General features: G+C 54.2%; 1 protein-coding gene across 1 annotated transcript; it reads right to left on the bottom strand.

Annotated features, from left to right (window-relative positions):
• Positions 1-7,163: 7,163 nt before the first annotated feature.
• VCPKMT (valosin containing protein lysine methyltransferase) lies at positions 7,164-11,417 on the bottom strand. The gene is made up of 6 exons (XM_050898009.1): positions 11,206-11,417; positions 10,836-10,946; positions 10,550-10,622; positions 9,486-9,605; positions 8,216-8,320; positions 7,164-7,642 (listed from the first exon to the last, which is right to left on the bottom strand). Exons 1-6 carry the CDS (start codon positions 11,415-11,417, stop codon positions 7,628-7,630), a joined length of 636 nt encoding a protein of 211 aa, XP_050753966.1. The 3' UTR covers positions 7,164-7,627.
• Positions 11,418-14,059: the final 2,642 nt, after the last annotated feature.

Raw genomic sequence — 14,059 nt, 5'->3', positions numbered from 1 at the left:
CGCTGGCACAGGGCTGAGCACGTCCCGCTAGCCTGGATAACCCGCCCTGGGAGGCACCTCGTCTCTATTTAAACCCCCCTCTCCTGGGATGTTATTAAGGACGTGTCTATTAAATTGCTCTGTGTCACTTCGGCACGGCTCGTCCCCATCGCCACCCGCGCTCCCTGGGCAGCTCTCGTTTGACCACGGCCGCGTGTTGCCTCTCCATCCCCATCACCTTTACCCTGCAGCATCCCAGACCTTTACATTTTGAGTTTTGCCTTGCCAGGCAATTTTGCACAGCAACATTTTCCAATCCCAGATTATTCTAATGACACCGCCGAAGAGCTAAAAATAGGAGAAATGCATTTTCTGCCTCCTCCCCCCCCCCCAGCCGCTGTCGGGAGCACGGGGACGGCACCGGCAGCGGGAGCCTCCGAGGTGTTTGCAGAGAGCGTTTGGAGAGTATCACACCTCCCCTTTCCTTTCCCAGCCGTGGATCTTTAAATATCTGGCCCAAATCCACACGAGCCTGTAGCTGCTTAACTCTTTCTTTGCATCCAAACCAAAAGGAAATTGGGCACGTCAGTGGAACTGGCTGAGGAAATGGGGCGATGGGTACGAAACCGCCCCGGGGAGCTCCGGTGTGTGCCAGGGCAGGGAGCACTGAACATGCAGGAGTGACTCAGCCACGGCACGGGCGGCGAGGATGGGGCCGTGGGGCCCTCCCGGCTCCCGTGGGGACCTCCCAGCTCCCATGGGGACATCCCGGCTCCCATGGGGCTCACGGCGCCCGCCTGCCCCATCCCACTCGGCTTCTTCTCGTGCCGCAGCCCTTGGAGGTCCCCAGGTCCTGCATGCGGTGGAAAGGCTGTGAGCCAAGGCAGGAAAGCAACCCCTGAACCCATGCTTCTCTCCCAAAAATGGTGCGCTCCCCCCCAAAATGATGCACATCCCAAAAAAGTGATGCACTCCCCCCCCAAAAAAAATTTTGCACTGCCCAAAAAAGTGATGCACTGCCCAAAAACCAGGCGTGCTGGATTTAGCACCTAAACACGCTTGGCACGGTGAAGCAGCAGCCGGAGGGACAGCTGAGCCGTGCTCTCCGTCATGGATGTCACCACGAGGAGGGTTTTGGGAGCACAGGAAAGAAGATGGAGGTGGTGGCAGCCCCAGGGCACGGGTGTGTAGGGACGTGCTGCTTCACCAAACATGGCTTTTCGGAACTGCTTCCTCCCTGCTACATGCCCGGCTGCCAGATTTACCTCTGCCTGATGGCGTCTTGCTCATGAGCTCGTACCCTGCCCCGGGTTGGGAGTGGTGGATGAGGTGGCATCAAAAGGAGGTAGAGCCCGAAGTCCCTCCAGGACACCCCACCGGGCACGGCAGTCGTGATTTTCCTTTCAGGGAGATGCTCAGCGCAGCGCGTGCCGGGTTATTTCTCGGTTATATTTTTATTTAAGGCATCTTACGGGATGCTGCACTCACCGAGGGTGGCTGGAGCTTGGGAATTCATGGGGAACGTGTGGACAACGTGCCTCCGCACGGCCTCACCAGCCCTTAGAGGCCACCGCACATCGGCTGGGTCGAGCCCGCGCTGCCAGCCTGTGCAGGGGGAGCAAAACGTGCAGCTGCTGCCAAATCACGTGCAGAAAGCCATCACTAACAACTTCATCCGCGGCTTCAGACCTGATTCCCGGAGCCTGCACTGGGAATGGGTCCGTGCATCACTCTGGGCATGAAAACTGGTCCTAGCACGCAGGCAAGGATGCATACGGCGAGCTGGGGAGCAGCCAGCCAGCCGGGGCTCGTGTCCATCCCCATCAGGGACACGACTGCACTTGTTTTCCCCTTGGGGCAGCACAGGTCCTAACCAGAGGCGAATTAACCCCCGGCACCAAGGCCCTTGGGCCAGGATTCTGCTGAAGCAGAGCCAGAGGAGGGCCGGGCTTTGGAGGCCAGTCAGAGCGGGAGGAGAAGCAGCCAATTCCTGCCACCACGGAAGGGAACAGAAACACCGGTGAGCCGGGGAGGCGGCGGCTGCCCCTGCCACACGCCGGGGATTGCACCGGAGCAGAGCAGCTCGGCCCCGGCCGCCGGCCGCGAGACGGATGAGTCAGAGGTTTTGGGCACAATGGGAAGCGCGGGCTCAGCAGGGATGGGGACGTGGCGGGATGGGGACGTGGCGGGATGGGGCCTCACGGCCGCTGAGCGCTGCATCACCGTGAGCAACACCTCCTCCGGGGCAGGGCGCAGAAGCAGCGGGAAGAAACGTGGCTTTTGCCCGCCTGGTTGCGGCAAGAGGAAGGAAACGGGTGAACTCATGGCGGCGTGCGTGGAGAGGGTCACGCCACGCGTCCTTCCCGTCCTGTCGGCAGCTGGACCGGCCACCGGCGTGGGGATGCCCGCACTTCCCAGCCGGCATTGGCAGGGTACCAGGGACAACATCCCAGCTCGGCAAGAGCCGTCTCCAGCTCGGCTGCTTCCCCAAGGCATCCCCACCTCCCTCCCGCCCACTGCTGTCTTCCTTACGCAGCCTTTTCCTTTTTTTTGAAAAAAATAAAGCAAAGCAAACCCAGAAGTGCAAGAGGAATAAGAAAAATAACCAAGCCAAAGCAGGAGCCCTGTATCACCACCCGTTCCAAGTCACCCCGACAAGCCCTTGGCTGCCCCCACATCCCACACAGGAGCTCAGGAGGGCAGAAATAATTGGCACACACTTAATTACAGGCATGAAGATGGAGGTGCTGTTTGCAGGCCATGCAGCCTCAGGCACACGGGTCTCACAGCTCGCAGCGATAGGAGAAACCTCCCATGGCAAACCTGGGGTGCACTCAGCCATCCATCTCAAGGGGCAGCGGGAAGCATCCTCCAGAAATGTCTCCGAAGGCCAAAAAACATTTGCCAGAATTGCAGCCGCCGCTTTCTCTGCTCATCGGCATCTTCCCTCCCCTTCCCACGGGACGGTGGCTGGGAGGAGAAGGAGATCCTCAGAAGAGGCCACTGAACTTGGACGCCAGCATGGACCACCTGCACCATCACCCTGCCGAGGTCCCGGCTCACTCCCCTGGGCTGGGAGCGCCCAAACACTCGTACTCACGGCTGCAAGCCACGGCTGTGGTTGCCCACCAGCGTAGGAGCAGGCACTCGCTGGCCTCTTTGTTGCAAAAACCTCACTGTTTGCTCAGCAGCAGAAAATAAACGTTCTTTTTTTGTTTCAGGATGTGAAAGGAGATAATTGCTGGACCACGAGATGGAGGTCCCATGGCTTCCCCGCCCCGGGGATGACAGGGCAGCAAGCCCTCGGCAGATTGAACCGACGCCGTTTCGGGAGGCGGGGTAGGGGGGAAAGCGAAGGCTGCGATCCCTCTCCCTGCATCCCACAGGCCGGCAGCCACAAAAGCGTGCCGGCGCCGATGAAACCCTCCCCTCCCACCCGCCCGCTCGTGGGACCGTGCCCGCAGCGCGCGCCGGGTCAAGGAGCCACATCGGCACCACTCAGCGGCCACTGCCACTGAGGAGCAGCCCTGTCCCCAGGCCACCCAGCACCCCCAGGTCAGGCTGGCAAAACGCCTTGGCGTTTGAAATGCCGCTGACGAGGCCGGCAGTTGCTACCTGCATCCTCCCTGCCGGCATCATCATCGTCACCCACTGTGCCACGCCTGCCACAGTCCCCAGGGAGCCTTGCCCAGCCCTTTTGCAGAAAATAGACAAAATTGCTACAGTTTTGGCTTTTTTTTTTTCTTCCCCCAGGCAGAGCACGTGCAAACTGGGATCCTGTGCTCGTCGTCTCTCTCCTTCAGCTGGGTGCAGCCCACCTCTCGGGGACCCACGAGGCGGAAGGCAAGCGCAGCTGGGGATGGGAGCCCCCGTACGTAATCTCCCGTCGCCGAGCGGGCGAGTTACGGCGTTGCCGTGCCGTTTGCAGCAGCTCCTCGGCTGAGGCTCAGGAAATGGCACAACGGCAGCGATCAGCCGCAGGCTCGGGGGCGTCTGCTCCCTCTAAATGAACCAGAGACACAGTTTAACTGAGCGGTTTGCCCATTTACCGAGGACCCACTGCAGTCGGTGGGAGCAGGAGCAGATCCGCCGTAATAAAAAGCCTTTTCTAACACTACCTCTTAATGCCGCAGGCAAGAAGTATCATTTTCTAAGAGGACAATCCATTTGTCCAGGATTACATGCCACAGAAAATGATTACACAGCTGCGGAGGACAGACTTTCCCAAGTGAAGCCACCAGCCCCGTGGGATGCGTGGGCGCAGGTCCTGGCCCCACGCAGTCCCGGGGGGTTCTGCAGCAGCGCCGGGGGATGCACGGGAATCGCTCATGGATGGCTGGATCCGGACACCGGTGTACTATGTGGCAGGTGCCCCGTGTTCCGTGCTCTTCCTAGGAAAGAAAAAAAAAAAAATCACGGAGCGTCAAGGGTGAATCTCCTGAGGTCCCACAGGTTTCTGAGCTGTGTCATGACTAATATCGCGACAAGAAGCGATCAGCAATTTACACGGCTGGTGCTGAGCGGGCATTAAACACTGTGCTCCATCCCCGACCTCATCCAGGCGTGCTCGCCGTTGATCTAAGTGGAAGTGAAAAGCTACACCAGTTGTCATAGCAAAGAGTAAGCAGCCCGGCAAAGTCCCAGCGGGACAACAGGACGACGGCACCGTCATCGGTGTCACCAAGACGCGGGTGCCACTGGAGGGACGGGGCAGGAACGAGCCACCCATCGAGTCTGCGGTCTGACCCGAGCGCAAGGCGATGCCACCCCGGCACACGAGCGTCGCGGCTCTCCCGTGGAAATCACCCGTGACCTCCGCACCCACAACCCACACAGCGCATTTCCCATCGTTCGAGCCGGTGTTGAAATTATTCCAGAAAATTATCCATTCTTCAAGCGTGACGTTCAGCAAACGCCCCGGTCTCCCAAATGTCCCCGCCTGTGACCGGCAGCACCGAACCGGCTCCCAGAGCTGCGGCGCAGGGAGGTTTGCAGCTCTCTCTTGCGAGGGTATAATCAAATTTTGGCAAGATGATGCAGAGGATGGGTACCCAGCTTGGACACCGCGGCTTTGGTGCTGTCGGCTTCCGCAGCAGCCAGCTCAGAGGTGGCTGCGCGCCCGTCGGAGCCAAGGGAAAGATGAGCTCTCCCATGCGGAGAGCGCTGGGGCAGATTTGGGCCGGTACGGTGTTGGCAGGGATGGGAGTTGTTCTCAGGAGCGCCTGCTGTGCCCCAGGGGCCGGGCAGAGCCCGACACCGGTAAAGCCGCGCACGGGCACTGCCAGGCACCACAGCCGAATCCCCTCGAAGAGCCCCCATGTTTACGGGAGCAGCGCCGACACATGCCTCCTTGTGTCCCCAAGGGGACAGGGCCGGGACAAAAAGCCAACGGGGACAAACGGGATGGGTGAGGGAATGGAGAGGCCAGCAAGAAGCAGGACCTTCGCACCCCATTTTCCATGAGGCCCCATGCCTGCTCCTGGTTAAGAGCAGTCATCCCCGCGCCATGGCAGCCACCGGCCCTACAGCCACCGCAGAGCTCAGCGCCGGCAGGAGGATCCCGGCCCCCTTTCCAAAAGCCTTTTTTTTCCCCCCAAAAAAAGCAGCCGTTTCATCTGGCGGCTCCAGGGACAAGACGCAGAGAGGCGGCAGCCACCACGCACATGACCCCCGTCTCCCCGCTGCCCTGGTTAGCAGCGGTTTCCTCTTCACAGAGACCGAGCAGCGGCAGCAGAAGCGGTTGGGTTTTACATCCCCCCCCCCTCGCAGCGGGTGCAGCCGCCGACGGGGAGATGGCGCGGGGGGTGACGGGACCCAGCCTCCCCCCCCCCCAAGGTCCCTTTCGTCCGACGACGCTCACAACTTCAGCGTTACAGGCATGAAGGTGAGGGCACGGAGGAGCAGCCAGCGGCTGCGCGCGGGGAAGAGAAAAGCACGACTTCTTCCCTTTTTTCTTCTGACCAAGAGACCTGAGCCCATATATAAAAGGAAGCGCTGAAATCGCGCACCCCGTAGATAAAATACAATTATCAGCACCAAACCCCTGGCAAACGCCGCTCCCCGCCCTGCACCACCACCAGCCACCCTCAGCACCCGGCCCCGAGCAGGGTGCTGAGCTGCCCCGGTGGGACGCCACCCGGTTCGTGCTCTGGCACATCGTCCCCGCCGCCGCTGGGATTTCGGCACAGCTCCGAGCCGAGCAGCTCTCCCCTCCCCGGGGATCTGCGGTCAGCAAAGAGGCTGCATCTGCAGGGAGGTGCTACCAGAAAACGGCGCAGCTCTGGCACTATCCTTACAGCGCACCTTCGGACAACTCTTCTGGAACAAGAGTTTCCACGAGGGAAGTCATGCTGGCGTAAACGCGCCAGTAAATATCTTCCTGCAGGCCACCGGTTAATTAAGGAGCTCTTTTCATAACAAGTTAACAAATAACGCGTGCGGTTACAACAAATTGCATTCTCGCTTTGCCGTGCGTTCGCTAATCATCGCTGTTGCGCTTTGCAAGCCAGGACAGCGTTTTATGGAGTGTGAAGTTTGCAAGGAACGCTCTTACTGGAGATAAAGGGAGCCCAAGCTCAGGGCAGGTCCAGAAAGCGCCTGGATGCCCGCTAACAAGGCTCCCCCAAAACCAACAGCGGAGGTTTTGAGAAAACCCAGCAGATTTAGCTGAAATACTCAGGTTTCTGAAGTAGGGACTACTCGTGCTGTGTGCAGCATGAATGAGGAACTGCAATGGGCCGTTATAACTCACATTGAGCAGCACCTCTGTCGCAGCAGACCTACTTTCACGGGGCTGCGGGACGGCGCAAGCAGACACTACAGAGCAGAAGTGAGATTTCCCTTTGAAATTAAATCTCAAAGCCATCGCTGCGCAACAACAAGAGGCAGCTTGGTGAGGAACACCAACAGCAACGACGAACCTGCTCACCAGAATCATCTGAAGGTGTCAAGCTTTAAGGCTGCAGATCCTTACACCAGAAAAGCGCAGGTGAAATCAAAAGGAAGAAGAATTTCGCACAGGCACAGGGACCATCTGCGTGCCGCATCTGTGCGGTACCTATCACCACGACAGCCCCTGCTCCTGGAATGAGACTCCCAGGACCTCTGCAAGGCAGGAACGACACAGAAACCACAAGCTGAAAAAAGAAAAAAAAAACAAAACCCCACTATCCGAGACCCATCTCAAGTGCAGAAGTTTTATTGACTGGTTATCTGGGGCTGTGCGATTGAGCCCGCTCGCAGTCTTCTCCTCACAGAGGCTTCGGTGCGGTGTCCTCGGATCTGCTTCCGCGAGCACTCGGCAAGCCGCCCGCTGCTCTAACAAGCGGCTGCCCGGCGGAGGTAACCAGAACGCGCACCCAGCGCTGCGCTGGGTGAAGCTCCGGTTCCGTTTTCTGCCTTCCTCTGCCTCAGCCTGCAAACACCAACAGCTCACATCTGCCCTCTTGGAAGGCGCTATCAGCGGATCTAGTCTAACGAGCCCACTTCTTCTGGTGCCTCAGGCCAAGTCCACCATCGAGAAGCCGTTTTCTGTAGATGAGTCACCAACCACACTGGAGACAGTCCCTTTGTGGTGTTATTCTATACCCTCGCCCTCTTCTCCAGAGCTCTACCAGCTGCCAGAGGACAGATACTGTGGTCAAAGATCTCACGATGGAAAATTCTGTGAAGAGATTAAAAAAAAATAGTACGGATTTTTAAGTGAGCCATTTTTGTTGAAGCACTGGGCCCGCATGTTGTGTCAGCACAATATGCAAAAGACTTTTTTCATGCATAACTGTCTGCTCCATCAATTAACCAAAAAAAAAAATGATCTAACCAACGCGGACAGGTGCTAAGTCCCATCTCTAGAGACTGGTTTTGGGGAGAGGGCTGTACAGCAGAGCACACAGCACTAAAAGCAGCAGCGGGCGTGTTATTTTTATTACTTTGGTGCCTCAAAACTCCAGTGTTGAGATCCCACCGCACCACAGTGTGCAAGCGGAAGAGGAAGTCAGCGTGCAGCTCAAAGACGGTCCCTGCTGAAGACAAAGGCTGGCACCTGGCAGAGCGCTGGGTTTCAGGAGAAAGGAGCTCCTTTGTACACGCACGGTTCTGCTCTGCAGTTTCACAGGGTCCCTAATGGCGTTTCACACCCAGTTTAGAGCTTCACCCCAGGAACGCTCACACTATGCCAAGGAAACAGCAGTTCTGTGAATTCCTGGCAGCGTTCGCTGCGCCAGTTAAATTAACCTACCGTTTGTTTCCTGCGGATATTCACGATATGAATGTCTTCGCTGCGATACTCCTCATCATGCTCATCCAGGGGAATTTTTTCCAGCTCAAAGTCCATCTGAAGCAGCTGGTTATCAGAGAACACACAAAACAATTCAAATGACCCTGACTGCCCTTTGGAACTAAGCATGTTCAGTTAAAAAGGTCCCACAATATACTGCATGAGGGCAGGAAGCCTTAGGAGGCCGGAACCACCATGCTCAGACCATTCCACTAAAGGCTTCTACAAACGTGCAAGCTATTTTTCCCCCTGTACAGCACATTTACCCTCGTTTTAACTACTCCAGTGCCAATTCAAAGCTACAGACACCTTGCAACGTTGAAGAAAAATCTAAAAGCTCGTGATAAAACATTTTGCTTCCTCCAGTCTCCAAAGTGCTAAGCCAAACCACAGCACCTGCCTCCATCTGCCAACCTTCTCAACTGGGGGGGGGGGGAAAGGCTAAAAAAAAAAACCCAGCATCGACTCTGCAAGGTGCTCAGAACATTAACTTAGCCGAACCCTGGCAAGCTAAGGAAGGAAATAAATGAGAAGCAAGCAGAAATAATCCAGAAACACCTACATCTATTGTGTTTATTGTGGGAACAGCACCTCATCAGAGCTGATCTCAATTACAGCAACCCTCCTCACAGTCAGGTCCCCACAAGAGTTTGAGGCACGGCTGATTATCAAAGAGGTGCTTTTATTAACACGTACAAATCGCCCTGAAATTCTTGCCCTTCCTCTTTTTTGTAGTATCATTATTACTTATAATCCAGTACTCCTGCACAAGGGCTGCTTTTCAGCAGACTTCACAGGTGCAGAGTTAAATCCTGCACTGAGCGTCATCCCCGCAACCTTTGGAGGGATTCAGCTGTTACCTGTGTTCCTTTTCTTTACCTGCACAGGTTTAACAACCTATGCAGGTCTGCTGCCTGGATCAAAAGCATCAATACAGTTAAGATTAGTAAGGCAAGAAAGGTTAGTTCGACCTTCTGAGGGAAGGAAAGCTCAGTAAGTATCCAGAAAGTCTCTACTGGTAAGTTGGACGTAAATTGGATGGTGACTCTTGAAGTTTTCTGCCCCATCTAAAGACAAACGTGCTTCTCCTGCTACAAACTCTACTTTGTGCAGTCAACCTGAATTTGTACGTGTAGCAACTGCCATTGATGTTCAGCTGATCCAATACAACGACCTCCTGTATCCAAGCTATTTTCCTATTGTTCAAAAAGCACAGGTTAAAAACACTTACCTCAAAGTATTTTCTCTCAATTTCAGGATTCTTTCCCATAGTCCTCTGTTCGTAACAGCACAAGATGCACGTATTAGGGCCAGTAAGGTCTTTCAGCGTCTTCAGTAACGGTTCTAATGACTGCCCAAAAGAGGTTAAGTATTTCCCACTTAGATTTCAAGTTCGTTTTACTGGTACGCTACCCTCTAACTAGAGAAAGTCTTCACCCAAGAGAGAACCTTCCAGTTTTGCTTTTCAGGGAGTTATTTTTAGTACTTTAACTGGGACAAAAGGAACATGGGGGCAAGCTGGAAAACAGAGGAGAAAGGGAGGCTGCATAGGAGAAGAGTTTCACAGACTGACCAAGAAAACTGAACTAGCATCAAAGCCAAAAACATCCCACACTGCTGAGTGGGCATTTCCTTGAGGCACACAACAACGACTAATTCTTGACACGTTTCAAAAGTGAGAGTTTTCTCAGCCATTCCGGGAACATGGCTCAGATCCAGACCACTACGTATGGAAACAGGACCAACGTGCACGGAGCCAATTCCAGGGGCTGGTTAAGACCACTGAAAGGGCACTGGGACACGGGGTTCTTCAGGTCATTTCCCTTTTCTTGCAACTTCTGTTAGCTCTCTGTGCACATCCTAGAGAGCTCCAGCTGAGGAGATGGCACAGACTACAGCAACCACTTAGCTGGAGCACGATTTCTCCTTTTGCCTTGCCAAGGGAAGCGTGAGGAGAACCCAAACAGTGTAGATGTGGCACTGTTAAATTTAATTTACCAACGCATTAAACAGTTCACAATGTTTTGCTTCACACTTCATTCCCAATGTAAAAAAAAAAAGGGGGGGGAGGCACAAATATTAAGTTTGAGGGTTTTTTAACCATAAAAAAAGTCTCCGATTGAATCTCAAATGGCCTTGAATCTGTTAAAAATGCCTTTTCCAGTCTTGTTCTACGTATTCCTCTAAACCATGGGGACCCAGATGCAAGCACAATATTTATTTGAACTTCTCACACTGAACCCACACCCTTCCCAAGGAAGCTTTCTATAGGGGTTTTACAAAGTCCTCATTTACCTCCTCATAGTAAATGCAATCGGCCATTAGTATATAATCGGGGGGAGGCTGAAATTCTGCAACATCTTCACCCCTGAAAAGAAGCAAAAAAAAAAAAAAAGATGAAAACAAGCTTCAGTAATAATACAACACATACTGCTAAAGGACCGAGCATAAAGTTAACTGCTACGTTCTTATGTTGCGCTTCCCTTTTACAGCAGTGTTTTCAAGTCTATTTGGCAATTTAACAAAGCCAGAGCAGAAGCCCCGTTAGAGTCGAACAGAAACATTAAAGGATCATACAAACCATTTCAGTACCTTGGCTCGGACTGACCCTGTGACCAGATGTTTGTTGTTCTCTATATTAACCATCAACAGCTCCTGCAGCTCCTCAAGGTCGGTGACCGTCACGTTGGCCCTGTAACACACACGGGGTTACGGCCCAAGTCCCCCCGGCACCAGCCCCCGGCCCCTGGCACACAATACGCATTTTGCGAGAATTTAGACGATTTCGCGTAGATTATACAATAAAGCGGGATAAGAGGTGGAGAAACAGGCAGTAGGGACCCGCTCCTTCCCGGCAGCCGGCGCTGTCCCCGCTTCGCCCTCGCCCGGGCAGGCGAGGACCGGAGCGGAGCGGTCCCGGCCGCCCGCAGCCCCTGAACGGCGCCGCTCACCCCAGCGTAGCCGCCATGATGCCGACGGCACCGGTGCCGGCGCCCAGCTCGAGAACGTCGCGGCGGGCGAGGGGACAAGCGCCGGTCTCCAGGAACTTCGCCAGCACCAACGCGGCGTCCCACACCACGCAGCCCACGCCGCCCGCCGCCCGCTGCTCCAGCCGCAACGCCGGCCCGCCCCGCCGCTCCAGCTCCCGCACGAAGCCCGCCATGGCCGCCGCACTGAGGCGGCGCGGCCCCTCCTCCCGGGGCCGCCCGGCGCGCGCCGCTCCCGCCGCCACGGCGAGAGGAAATGGCGGTTCTTCGCCGCTCTCCCGCCTCAGCCGTGCCCGTGAGGCGCTCGGGGCTGCCCGGCCGCGATCTCTATCCATATCGCCGTCCCTCCACCCGCACGGGCAGCTGCGCCTCAGCCCCAGCCGCTCCCCTGAAGTAGGACGAATCCCCTAGGTAGCTGTTCCACGTAACCCGCTCCCTAGCCCCTCCTGACCAACTCTCCGGGAAGTTGACTGTGAATTACGTGAAGGCATATTCTGGGCTACCCTTGCTTGACAGAAAAAACGTACTTTTCCTTGTTTTTAGTGCTTGCTGGCAGCACAGGAGCAAACGTAAAGCTGCTGCGTTAACTGGCCTGGTTGTTGCAGGAAAGAACAGCAGCAGCCATCGCTCGTCTGGGTACTGCGGCCTTGGCCATGTTTGCCACCGAGTCGCACTTCCCTCAAAGGTGAGAAACCTCCATTTGGAGGCCACATGCAGGAGCTCGCCTGGCAGTAAGTCAGACCTTCCTGATTTAGCTCATCAGACTAAAGACGACATTAAACACCAGCCAGAGGAAAGGCAGCCGTGAAGAAAATTGTCCACGTGTGAACTGGCTGAAAGTGAACACACAGCGATTCAAAATGCGCTTCACAAGTTACTCAGTGCAGCCTGTAAGCACTTAGGGGCATGCAGTCCTACTAAAGCCAGAGGATTGCTAGAAGTCACGGGTGTTGTAGAGCCTCGTCCAGCATTTAAACTTGCAAAAAGGTTTTAAAAAAGCAGCTGAATACAAGTTGACTGTGCATCAACATTTTTAAGTGCAAAGGCTTTTGATTCTTTCCTTGGACATATGGAAGAAAGTTTTTATGACTTTATTTCTTAGCATTTTTTACTAATGCTCACTCCCTTCCCCAGGGAGGAGTTACTGCTTTTGCTAGGGATTCCGAATGGTATATTCAGACTTGCGGTATATTTCTGAAAATTGGATTAAATCTCGAAAAAAAAAAGGAACAAAAGATGGTTCCTTTTGTCCCTTCTTGGTTTTGATCTGCTACAGTGACATCATAGCACCCAAAGAAGTTATTTCGGCTCCAGAGCAGGGGGAAATGCTAAAACTCAGTAACTTAAAATAGGATCACTGAAAACAACTACAAAGGTGTTTCTTTTGCTATTAACTGCCTTCACATTCCATCTGTTTATCTGCACTTTTCTGAGGGAACTGCCTTTTCCCACACAAGCCAACTTCAAACCCAGCAATTTCACATTTTTCCCCTCTTTCTTTTTTTTTTTTTTTGGCTCTTTTTATCTATCCCTCTAATTATGAAGTAACTGAAATGTTAATTTATTGCTATCTTGGCAGTCCCCCGAACCGCACTGGTGGGAATCCGCCTGCCTTTGACCACTTCCATGGCCAAACAGTTACTTTGGGAACGTGTGTTGCTGTACCCGCTGTACTTCATGCCGCTGGCATCGCTGCTGCTGCCCTGCCTTGGAACGCTTCTTTGTTTTTGTATTTTCCAGCTCCTGTTATGCTTGGAGGACAGTTTAATTGTGTGGTAAGTTATCCATAAGCAAGGCCCCTTTTCTGAATCATGCTGTGATTTACGTACTTCAGGTTAACTCCAGAACTGGCCCTGTAAGGGTAAGAGTCACGTTTCACGCATGGAAAACACGGCTAGGACCGCTGTTTAGCCACTGCCTTGCAGCACAAGTATTTCGTGTTTTCACATTATTGCCCCCGTTGGCAGATCTAATGTATGAGGTTCCTGCTCTCCTCTCCCCTCATCCTCCTCGAGCTTTACTGTCCCAGCACTGCTGTTGATCAGTTGTGGGTGGTGATGCTTTAAGCCCAGCCTGCAAAAAAACACAGGATCTTTTTCCATATCCAGTTCAGAGCACAACCATGCACAGTTTGAAGGGGCACCAGGGGAGAAGAGGTGAGCGGCTGAGGAAGGTGGCGGGGTCAGGGACTTGCTTAACAGGACCTGCCACTGGCAAAATGGCACCGTGGACTCACAGGCTCATGTCTGTCCCGTTGGTCCCTGGCAGAGGACAGGTCCTGAGGGCCCACCAGGAACCACAGTCACCTCTGCTGTCCAGGACATCCCCAGAGAGCAGCGAGAGGCTCTTGCAGGAATGCCTACCTCTGTCCATGTTAACCTAATGGAGAACGATGACCTAGGCTTGAGACTTGGTTAACTGTATCACTGTTTTTCCTAATCAAACCATTCTGGGCCCCACTGGAAGTTATGCATTTCTTTTTCTCTGGCTTCAACTGTGGAATTTGGAACTGCTGCCTAAACTCACTCTTTCACAATGAGTTTAAGAGTTAAAAGAAGGAAGTGTTTCACATCCCCCCCAGGGTGTTTCATACCCCCGAGGTATTTTTGTAGGCTGTCAACATAAAATGTAAGTTGGCACCTAAAAAAGGCTGTTCTGAGAATCACACCCCTACACAGCATCATTTCAGGGTTGACTCTAATAAACGTACACTCCTGCTTCCACCAGTTTAAACTCTCCTCAAAGTCCATCGCAAACCAGAACCTCACAAAGCTTCCTGATGGAGGGAAGTACTTTGATACACATGGAAGCCATTACT

The sequence above is a fragment of the Gymnogyps californianus genome, chromosome 5 (assembly GCF_018139145.2).
Source record: "Gymnogyps californianus isolate 813 chromosome 5, ASM1813914v2, whole genome shotgun sequence".
Taxonomy (NCBI): domain Eukaryota; kingdom Metazoa; phylum Chordata; class Aves; order Accipitriformes; family Cathartidae; genus Gymnogyps; species Gymnogyps californianus.
The sequence above is the reverse complement of the archived record's forward strand: the minus strand, read 5'-3'. Positions and strand labels throughout refer to the sequence as shown.